A 10,251-nucleotide genomic window follows, 5' to 3' on the forward strand; every position below is an offset into this window, starting at 1 on the left:
AGATCACAGCGGGGACTGTAAGGTTCAGAGGGGGTGAAGGAGGTGTAGATCGAGGGAGGAGTCGGGAGTGCAGCCGAAATCGGTGAGAGCTTATTGGTACTTTTAATTTGTTTACAACTACAATAAACGAATGCGAGCAGAGAATGTGGGTGGCAGCAGAGGGTGTGCACGGCAATGAGATACCCTAAGGAAAAGAAGATTTTATAAACATAAAGCTTCATATATAATTTTTAAAGGACTTTTATTAGGCAATATAAATAGATCATACATGTGTCTTAGGAGTGCTTGACTATGAATTGCTCTATAAGAAATTGTAGAAATTTCCTATAAAATTGTGTATAAATTGTAAGTCCGATTTATTGATTAGCTTTCTTAACAAAATATACATTTCAAAGATATGGTAAAGCTTTGTATGCAATTCGGCTAGAAATTCTATAAATCTTGTATAAATGGAATTCTTATTTTTATTCAGTACTTTTATAGGAGAGTCATGAGTTAGTACATGGAAATAAGTAAATATACTTTTCGTTAGACCTCTCTTTGCTTTTCATCAGTTACAGGGTATATCAGTTCGAACAGTAGTTGTGCTACGAGGATGAGAACAACGAGCAGGATGAGTATACAACAACAACAACAACAACAACTCGACAACGACAAACAACGACGTGCGAGCGATATCGATAAGCGAGTGATTAACAATTACTCGATCAAACAAAAAGCCGACAATGCGTGCGAGCGAGATAGCTACATAAAGAATGAGAAGGCAGCACTGGACAGCCACTGTTGGCAAAACATGTGTGAGTGAGCGAGTGTGCATGTGTGTGTGTGTGTGTATGTTTAATAAGTCCCGAGTGTTTTGATTTATATGACTGGTGGATCGACTCTATTGGACTGAGGGCCAAGCCAACGGGCTATCGGACCTACCTACCTACCGGGAGCAAGCTACCACCTTATCGATACGATGGTGGGCCACCAAGGCCCCCTTCTGGCGCTCCCATCATCATTATCTATGTACATGCGTATCTACATAGCGTCGGCTATATTATTGTTAATATAGATATCTATACCCATTAGCACAACATTATATGTATATGTACAATCTATTATATTCTGTGAAATCTGATTTAGTACAATTTATTGGGCCCAGCGCCAACGGCCATTCCAATTAGTTCATCGCCTGCGCCCGTTCAAGACGCGTCGTCTCTCCTCGCAGCTCGGCGCTTTTTCATTCGAACCGCCAAAGATCGGACAGCACCATCACAATATGGATAACAACACACTTAAGGCGAACAGGTCCGCCTTCTCCATAGACAATATTCTGGAGCACAAGACACAAACAACGGAAGTGATCAAGAAACCACAGGCACAAACGCCCACCCAGTCGAGTCCTTGCACGGCCTTTGCACCGCCAGCCGGCTCCCCAGTGCAGTCGATATACGATCTATCCACGCAATATGCACTCAAGAATCTAGAGTCCGGGTCTGGCACCTTATTACCGCCGTCATCGGTGCGCCTCAATCCCGTCTACTCAGATCCCGCCTCGTTGTTCTACCAGCAAATGCTAAATCTACAGAAGAATTCTTCGCTCTTCATCCCACACTTCCAAGCCGCGGCGTTAGCAGCAGCAGCCCAACCAGCCGCCTACTGTGATCAATACAGTCCGTTTCTGGATTGCGAAGGTGAGTTATAACGCCTTATAACTTGTGTGTGTCCGATATATTTAAATTAAAAAACTACGTTTTATAATCGGAATATGGGTTTCGGATTTTGAATCCTTCCTATAGGTACATGTGATTGCTATGTTATTGTTATTATTACTGTTATCAGTACACACAATATAATTGTTGTAGATATTAAACTTTTAAGTATAATCATATTTGTAAGTTTACATTATTTTATATTAAACAAGAATATACTCGATCATAATCATTCATGAGCCAAAATTAGTCAGGTTTTCTATGAAATAGACATTTTCGACGTTTCCAATAATTGATAAATCCATCCGTCAAAATGTCAACATTGACCTGCATAACTTAGTGATATTAATTCTGAGAGCGCAGATGATATTGTCCGATTTGTATAATTTATATTCTATAAAATTGTAGCTCTCTCTCCCTTACAATCATGCTGGTGAGCTCTACCTTCCTTAGATTCCTTTGAATTTTTTATACAATCGAAAGACAATATAATTTTTAGTTGCTTACGAAATAATGACAGCATATCCAGTATCAAAGTTCATGTTTCTTTATGGCCTGCCGAGACAAGTGGGCACTGGAAAAGGTATCATTCGATCATGCAACGTTATGGAATACCGGATATGAGTCAGCTCACTTATAATACCCATAATGAATGAGCGATATAAATACATAATTAATAACCGAGCTTAGGTAAAAGTCCAAACTATAGTATCTAATAAAACATACCCAATTTGATAATGAAAATCATTAACTTGGTTCAACTTTAGACTTGAGATATTGGGAAGTGGCAAGTTATATATTATATACATACATATACTTCATATATATAAATGATATGATATATAAAAATATAAAATGGATCATTAATTGATTTTTATCATAATATGGGTAAAAATTATATAGATTATTAATATAATTTGAAAGAAACTCTAGTCCTTGGTTTTTACACTCATCAGCTCTTCATCAACAGACAACGTAAAGTAATATCTGAACATATATTTATTAGTGATCAAGTTGAAGTTCGATGAACTTGGATTTGTAAATATCCATTAAATTAAAATCTCTCATCCATCATGCTCATCTGCATTCAAATGCGCATTCAAAACTTTAACATGTATTCAAATGCATTGCAAGGTCTTTTCCCATACTGTGTATTTCCAAAAATTGTATGGGTATTACGAGTTACCCCCAGCATGATTAATGTGCATTGATTTTTGTCAAAGTCAAGTGTTGGCGCCAATGGGCACTTGAAACACCCTACACTCCCCTAAGCTGCCCGCAACGCCCACACTCTGTATGCATTTCACCGGGGTTAGATTAGCTGGCTCGTCGTGGGATCTACAGTCGATCACCCTAGCGGCCTACCTCGCCCCATTGCATATCCCTCTCAAAATCGAGTCCCCTGTCGTGGTTGCCGTCATCACATAACACGCACTTTTCTCGGGTAGCCCTTATCACACACTGAATGACAAATATTTGAAATTGAGGTGAGCGTCAGACAGGCAAATGGAGCAACTACAGCCATATGACATGTCGAGTTAACACTGTGACCAAGAGATACCCTATAAATACATATATACTTGTACTTGTGTTCAGCTTGCGATTATAGTCAAATGAAGTTATTGCTCTTACGATATCGAATTTTACTTTAAGTTCATATTTAAAGTTTCTAAATAGAGTTCCGTCCCCTTTCGATAACAAAATTAATGAAAACTATTTTTGCACTCACCATTAATATTATTATATTAAGACTTCAGCTAAGCTTGTGATCTAGTTCAGAAATTGTTCAACTTGAAGTGGACATTTAATGTTAAGAATCATTGATTGTGTTTCATAATGCTAGTGGATTAGTTGTGCATTAGGTCTGTATATGTACTATATTTGTATATAACATATTATATCCATTTTAACATTGAACTTATGCTGTAAATAGTATTTAACATAATATATGTGTATTCAATTTAAAAGAAAATTTTACTGTCGTAGAATCATAACAACATTTCCTAGATATTTATTCATTTACATATAAAATTAAAATCTTATCAAACAAAAGATATTTATTTATAACACTTCAATTCAGGTATTCTACGATATATTCTTAGCATCCAAATATTTTGAATGACAGGGACAAGAGATCTAGATAGTTTCATTCCTTCAAATGCTTGATATATGTAAATATATTTGGGATATTTTGTATAATATACTCACGGAATTTCGATGTTTTTCGACCTTACCACGAGGATTGCCGAGGTTTGATCAAGTGTCTTATAGAATAAATAGCTTTTGCCTTCTGTCAATTTATTTTAGTTATATAAATTCTTGTTATTGATATGACAGTTCTTAGCTGGAGCACAGGGCATATTCCATTCGATTCGATTTTACTTTCCAATCTTTGGACAATATTTGGGAGCTTATCTAAACGAAAAATGCTATTAGAGGCGATTAATAGGCGCTGTCCATCATCTTCTGGCGACGATTGCTATTCGATTCACATCGAGATAAGCACGTCCGTTGTCGTCTCTACGTGTTGCTAGATTTCGGTTATATATGTATGTCTATATATTATATATATTTTAAAGCTTTTTTTTTTTTTTTGCCTCTTGATCTAATATACGAACGATTAGCAGCAAATTGTTCTCAAGTGCAAGAAATCAAAATAGAAAAAAAAAGCCAGTGAAATCTGAGCAGTGGAAGTTCTAGACGGTTAGAGTGGGGGCTCTACGTTCTCGGGCTTATCGCGCAATACGCCACTTAATAAAAATAAACGTTAATGATTGTATTTGTACAATTTAAATTATGACATTAAATCGCAACCGTCATTAGCTTTATAGGGTATATATACCCACAGATATATATACACATATACAAAATATTTGTGATGTGCTTCTATTTATAAACGTTATATAGACTGAGGTCAGACGATCTCACTATGGATAGGTATCACTCCGTTTAATTAGAAATATGAGTGCGAATTTCCGTTTGCCGTCTCTCACTCTCATACCTACATACATACATACATACATACATGGGTATGTACATAGGTAGCGCTGCAGCAGCGATAGTCACCTTATCACGCCATCCACTCGACACTCTTCCATTATGTGGGCCCATATAACAACAATCGAATTAGTTGTTGGCCTGCTGCTCCTCCGATAACAATTATGGCAATTGATTCTTCCTCAATTGCCCACAGGCCAACTGCCGGCTTGCGTGGGCGTGTCCGCTCTGCATACGAAACGAAGAGTGTGTGCGAAAGAGAGACAAATAGCCAATCGAGGTGGCCAATCAAAATCGAGCAACGATTCGCGCTGCTTTATTACAAAGTAAATATCGATAAAGGAAAGCTTACCATGGCGTTATAAATAAATTCTGTGTAGTTCAATTCCATTTATTTAAAATTGTATTTCTTTGAAATAGTAATATTCATTTGAATATTAGATATTTACATATGTAAGCACATACATATATATGTGATGTAATGCATATATATTTACTATATTATTCGATATTAAATATTATTATATTATATTATTCGATATTATTAAATATGTATTCTTATTTTTGAATATTTGTGAATGTAAATACCAAGTTTAGAGTTTTGTTATATATTTTTTATAAATTCACTTGTCTTTTCAATTTATGCTTTTACTACATATTATAAATTATATTTATATTTTTTTAGTAAGCGTTAATGAAATCTTAATAATTGAATGGAGAAAACGGCATTGATTAACTAGAGCAAAAAAAATCTGACTTTAATTCACAAGTTAAACATAAAAATATGCAATAAATCTTTATTATCAATAATCACTAATCAATTAAATTGAAAAAAGTCGGATTTAAAGTAAATTATCTTTCCTGGTGGGCCTACAAATGAGCGAGCGCATTAAACCTGGTTCACATCGAGGCTTAGGGAAGTCAGTATAGCGAGTTGCCTGAAGAAGGTAACTTCCAGTTGAACTCCGTCATTTTGTGACAATAGGTGTCTTTATAGTATATAAATTATATACTATGCTCTAAATTTTCATTTGCAACCATTTTCTAAATCTTCATTTTATATTATTTTTCCTTACTTTACTCAAATAAAAATTGCTGCTCCCCCACAGTGCCATGTTATGCTATTAACAGCATTATGTTAATAACATAACTCAAGCACCGATTCTTCTACGCAAATAGCAATGCAAGTGAGTTAATGAAAGCTCACAAATAGTTTTTTAAATAATTAAAATATATGTAAATGAAATTTAGTTTAGCTAAGATAAAAAATAAATAAATTGATTTTCTGTTAATTTTATATTTGTTAATTAATTTATTAAGGATTCAAAGTAACATAAAATTAAGTCTAGCAACTGAGCCTATACACATATATTCAATTTAATTAACTCTACTTGTTTTTGTAGGTTTCAGCAATCCAGCGACTGCTGCCGCCGCTCTCTACTGCAATGCGGCATATCCGGCGGCCAGCTTTTACATGTCGAACTTTGGCGTGAAGCGGAAGGGCGGTCAAATCCGCTTCACGTCGCAGCAGACGAAAAATCTCGAGAATCGTTTCGCCAGCTCCAAGTACTTGTCGCCCGAGGAGCGTCGGCATCTGGCGCTGCAGCTGAAGCTGACGGATCGCCAGGTGAAGACCTGGTTTCAGAATCGACGCGCCAAGTGGCGTCGGGCGAATCAAACCAAGCGACAATCGAATCATGCCACTGCCACGCCCACAGCGAATACTAATAATAGCAGCAGCAGCGCAGCCTATGCTCAGCGCGGGACGGGGCACAGCGAGGACGAGGATCGCATGTACCTCTCAGCGGATGAGGAGGACGACGAGGACGAAGAGGAGAGCATTGGGGAGGATGGTGCCCAACACGTTGCAACGTGACCAAAAATTCCATTTAAGATTTCTATTTTTATATGTAGTTTTAATAAATTTATTAGATTTTAACATAGCATTGTTGTTGTTGTTGTTGTTAGTGGAATTGATAGCTGTCCAAGCAGCTGCAGTTGGGCAGGTTGCAGCGCGGCGCCAGGTTCGACAGATGTCCCATGGTAACGGGAAAGGAGAGCGGCACGAACCACTTGGGATAGGCACAAATGGCCGCGGCTGCCGTCGACGAGGCCTTCGATGCATACTGTGAAAGAGATGAGGCAATTGACAGTTGAGAAATGCGTCTATTAGGCAACAGATGGCGCAATATATGTTCAAGGTGGAAGAATGAGAATGAGAACTAATGCCAAAAGATCGTCGAGAAAGTGAGATTCTGAGGAGCCAAAAGTTGAATAAACATAAGACAAGTGAAAAGACGAAAAATACTTTCTTCATTAGAAGGAGAGTGAGAGTGAGAGAGATAAAAAAGAGAGAGTGAGATAAAGAGAGATAGAGGGAGAAAGAGATCTTAAGCCAAGATAGGCAGACAAGAATATGTAGTCTAAAATTCTACAATTCGTGAATTGAAGATGTGAGTGAGTATCAAGATTTCTGATAGTGTACACTATAGGCGATGAACACTGTAAATACCCGAAGCTCATAATGATGAAATCAAAATGCTTCTATATATTCTGGACACTTTTGGAACTGGGATGGATAGTTTCCATAAAACTATATTTGTAATCAAAACAGTTGGAAACAGGTAAAAATAAGAAAAATAAGAAGTGAGCTTTAAGAAAAGTTTACTTTTTGTAAAGTGATTTCATTCTAGAGATCTTGAAAAAATAGTGATATAATGACATATAACTGGTGGTAGACTTTTCTGGAGATGTGTCTTTATGTAAATACATTTTTGCAATTTCCTCTAGTTAGTAATGTTTCTCCTGCAATCATCCATCCTAAACAGTTTTTTTTTTTTTTTTTTTAACCATTTTACCACTAGTTATATATACATATGTATTTTGAAAACTTGCGCGTCTGCTGTAATAGATATTTTGCTCTCACAATTATTATTATTTTCATTGTAGGTTGAACAATATAATTACACTAGAGAAAAGGCTCACAGTTTAACAAGAGAGTATTAATTAAGCAACGAAAATCAATACTTAAATAAACAATAAAACATACAATAATCCACTAGTTTTTAGATTGACTACAGGGCATAGCTCCTAACTCACCTGTTCTGCTATGACCGGGCGAAAGGCGCTGCTCCGCGGTGGCATCGCCAGCTGCAGGGATTGCAACGGCTGCGGCGGCAGCTGTGGCAGCAGCTCCACGGCCGTTTGCTCCGTCGGCGGTGGTTGGGCAGAGACGTCGGAGACGTTCTCGATGGCACGTATCAAGTCCAGGTCGCAGCGCTTGAGCACCAGCTCCAGCACGGATCGCTTGCGCTGAGGAAAGAGCTGAGCCAGCATATCGATCGCACTCTGGGAGACAAAGTCGCGACGCGTTGCGCTCAGATCCTCGGCGACGGCTAGAGATTCAGGTTGGGATTCCAGTTTCTGGCGTTCTTGTTGCTGCTGTTGTTCTTTTTCCTGTTTTTGCTCCTGCTCCTGCTCCCGCTCCGGCTCCCGCTCCTGGTGCTGCTGCTGCATTGACTGTGGCTGCTCCTTGGGCTGCGTGACGGTCAAACCGAAAATGCTGCCCGGCGGCAATGCCTCGATTTTGCGTCCCGTCTTATTTGCCACCAGACGCAGCGCAATCGCGTCCTCCACCGCCTGCTGGCGCTTGAGGGCAACCTGCGAGCAGACCGAATGCCAATTGAAATTAATATGCGACAAGTGTTGGAGGCGACTTTCCAGAATCTCTGTTTGACTTGACGTGCGGTAAACAGAGAAGCAAAACAAAGCACCAAAACCAACTGCAATTCCTTTGGGAAAGCGAAATTGGGTCGTTCCCGAATCCACAAACACCGCAGGAGAAATGATAAAGAAAATAAAACTTTAATACTTGATTATTTAGCTCTAATAGATGTGAGCCGTAACTTCACTAGAAATCTCTTCGAGCTCTTTGGCATTTCGCCAATTGAATGGTATGAAAACTCCAATTCAGACGAATCTGGGAACAAGCGGAACTATTTTTCGGCCAGTTAGTTTTCCTTTCCCTCTGTAATGCGAGCCCGCCCGCTGAACACTTGTGCAAACATTTGGTAAGCGGATATTTTAGCTCGATTTGTTCGTACGCTTTGACAAGTTTCCATCATCAGCAACAGCAGGCGAGGGCATCGGGCGTTGACCAAGTCCGAGAGAGGACCAGAAGAAGTTTAACACAAATCTGAACAGAATTTCGTATTTCATTTGTTTGCCAAGGCCTGCAGCAGGGGCAGGCAGTAGCAGGAGCAAGAGCAGGAGAAGGATACAGGCGCAATTGCCCTTGCTCTGGATTGTTTATCTTTCAAATTAGGACATTGCCTCGGTTAATCTAAAGACAATACTAATGGAATAACTATTAAGATGCGAGAAGCTTATGATACGCAATGTGTTAATTGAAATACTGAAGGATGATAGGGTTAGGGAGAGTGTAATTATTGTGTAAAGTTAGGCGTAATATAGTGAATTGTATAAAATATTGTGAAAGAATTTTGAAAAAGTTGTATTTAAAAAGATTCAAAGTCACTTATGTCGGGCGAAACGTTGAAGTGCTGCTTTTATATAACTATTTCTATTATTAAGATAGGTAAAGATAATGATACAGAAATATTACTATTGACAGGCAGCAACAAATACTTTTACAACACAAATTGTACAGTAAAGCTTTTCCCTTTTCCTCCAAATATCTGATCTCTCAATTTCTATCTGCCTCTTCCCTCTATGTCTAGTTCTCTAAATTGCTAGTTGTTCTTATTTAAATTCACTTCTTCATTTCTGTCCTCTCTTTTTCGTCTGATTTCTTTATCTTTCTGTGCCAGTTACACTCCCTCCTTTATCATTCATACTATTTCCTTTCTAGTCCCTTTCTTTTGACCCGTCTCTTCCCTCTGTCCCTAAATGCTTCCTTATTTGTTCCTAATTATTGTTTAATATATCTAGTTGTTCTTATTTAAATTCACTCTAAATTTCTTTTATTTTGCTTTCCGTCTTCATCTCTTTTTCCGCTTATTGGCTTTCTTATTCCCTCTCCTCTCAAACTATCACTGTCGCCGGCATTCTCTCTGTCATTCTTGGAGGATCTCCATCTCTCTCCCACTCCATCTATCAGATCTCACCTGTGCAGCCATAATGCGCTGTCGCTCAAAGATCAGAACGCACTTGGCACACTTGCAGCTCTTGTAGGTGCAGAGCTTTTTGTGGCCGCGCAGCTCGGAGATGATGCCGTGATTGCGACAGCGGGCGCACTTGGGCACGCGATTTGAGACTTTAGGTAGAGCCGTTTCAGCCAATTTCGTTGTCTTAGAGCTGAGGGCGAGTCGCGCGCGTTTCGCATGAATTGAATTATCGTCAGACATCTTACAACGAAGAAGGATTCAACAGATACCAATAAACTGATAATTATTGAAAGTTGCGAGCGTTATTTGTAGCGTGTCTAATGACAAGCTATAAGAAACTACATTTTGGAAACACTTGCTTTTGCGTGCAATTGTTTCAAAGGAAATTTCGAATTGCACGGTTTGTTGACTTACGCAGGCGCCTTGGCCAT

At 38.5% G+C, this 10,251-nt stretch overlaps 2 protein-coding genes across 2 annotated transcripts; one reads left to right on the forward strand and one right to left on the reverse strand.

Annotated features, from left to right (window-relative positions):
• The first annotated feature begins 565 nt into the window (after positions 1–565).
• On the forward strand, positions 566–6,637 carry HHEX (Hematopoietically expressed homeobox). The gene is made up of 2 exons (XM_018110775.3): positions 566–1,679; positions 6,098–6,637. Exons 1-2 carry the CDS (start codon positions 1,265–1,267, stop codon positions 6,568–6,570), a joined length of 888 nt encoding a protein of 295 aa, XP_017966264.1. The 5' UTR covers positions 566–1,264; the 3' UTR covers positions 6,571–6,637.
• dmrt93B (doublesex-Mab related 93B) lies at positions 6,631–10,222 on the reverse strand. Its single transcript, XM_018102071.3, has 3 exons — positions 9,821–10,222; positions 7,794–8,354; positions 6,631–6,820 (listed from the first exon to the last, which is right to left on the reverse strand). Exons 1-3 carry the CDS (start codon positions 10,058–10,060, stop codon positions 6,659–6,661), a joined length of 963 nt encoding a protein of 320 aa, XP_017957560.1. The 5' UTR covers positions 10,061–10,222; the 3' UTR covers positions 6,631–6,658.
• Between the last annotated feature and the right edge of the window lie 29 nt (positions 10,223–10,251).

The sequence above is a fragment of the Drosophila navojoa genome, chromosome 2 (genome assembly GCF_054131105.1).
Source record: "Drosophila navojoa isolate 15081-1374.11 chromosome 2, UAZ_NAV_1.0, whole genome shotgun sequence".
Taxonomy (NCBI): Eukaryota; Metazoa; Arthropoda; class Insecta; order Diptera; family Drosophilidae; genus Drosophila; species Drosophila navojoa.

What these genes read in the sequence shown, in the direction of transcription:
- HHEX (XM_018110775.3), top strand. Translation starts at nt 1,265, where the DNA reads ATGGATAACAACACACTTAAGGCGAACAGGTCCGCCTTCTCCATAGAC. An exon ending in TCCGTTTCTGGATTGCGAAG is followed by an intron (nt 1,680 to 6,097) that starts GTGAGTTATAAC and finishes TTGTTTTTGTAG; the next exon opens with GTTTCAGCAATCCAGCGACT.
- dmrt93B (XM_018102071.3), bottom strand. Translation starts at nt 10,060, where the DNA reads ATGTCTGACGATAATTCAATTCATGCGAAACGCGCGCGACTCGCCCTC. An exon ending in AGCGCATTATGGCTGCACAG is followed by an intron (nt 8,355 to 9,820) that starts GTGAGATCTGAT and finishes GTCTGCTCGCAG; the next exon opens with GTTGCCCTCAAGCGCCAGCA. An exon ending in GCCCGGTCATAGCAGAACAG is followed by an intron (nt 6,821 to 7,793) that starts GTGAGTTAGGAG and finishes TCTCTTTCACAG; the next exon opens with TATGCATCGAAGGCCTCGTC.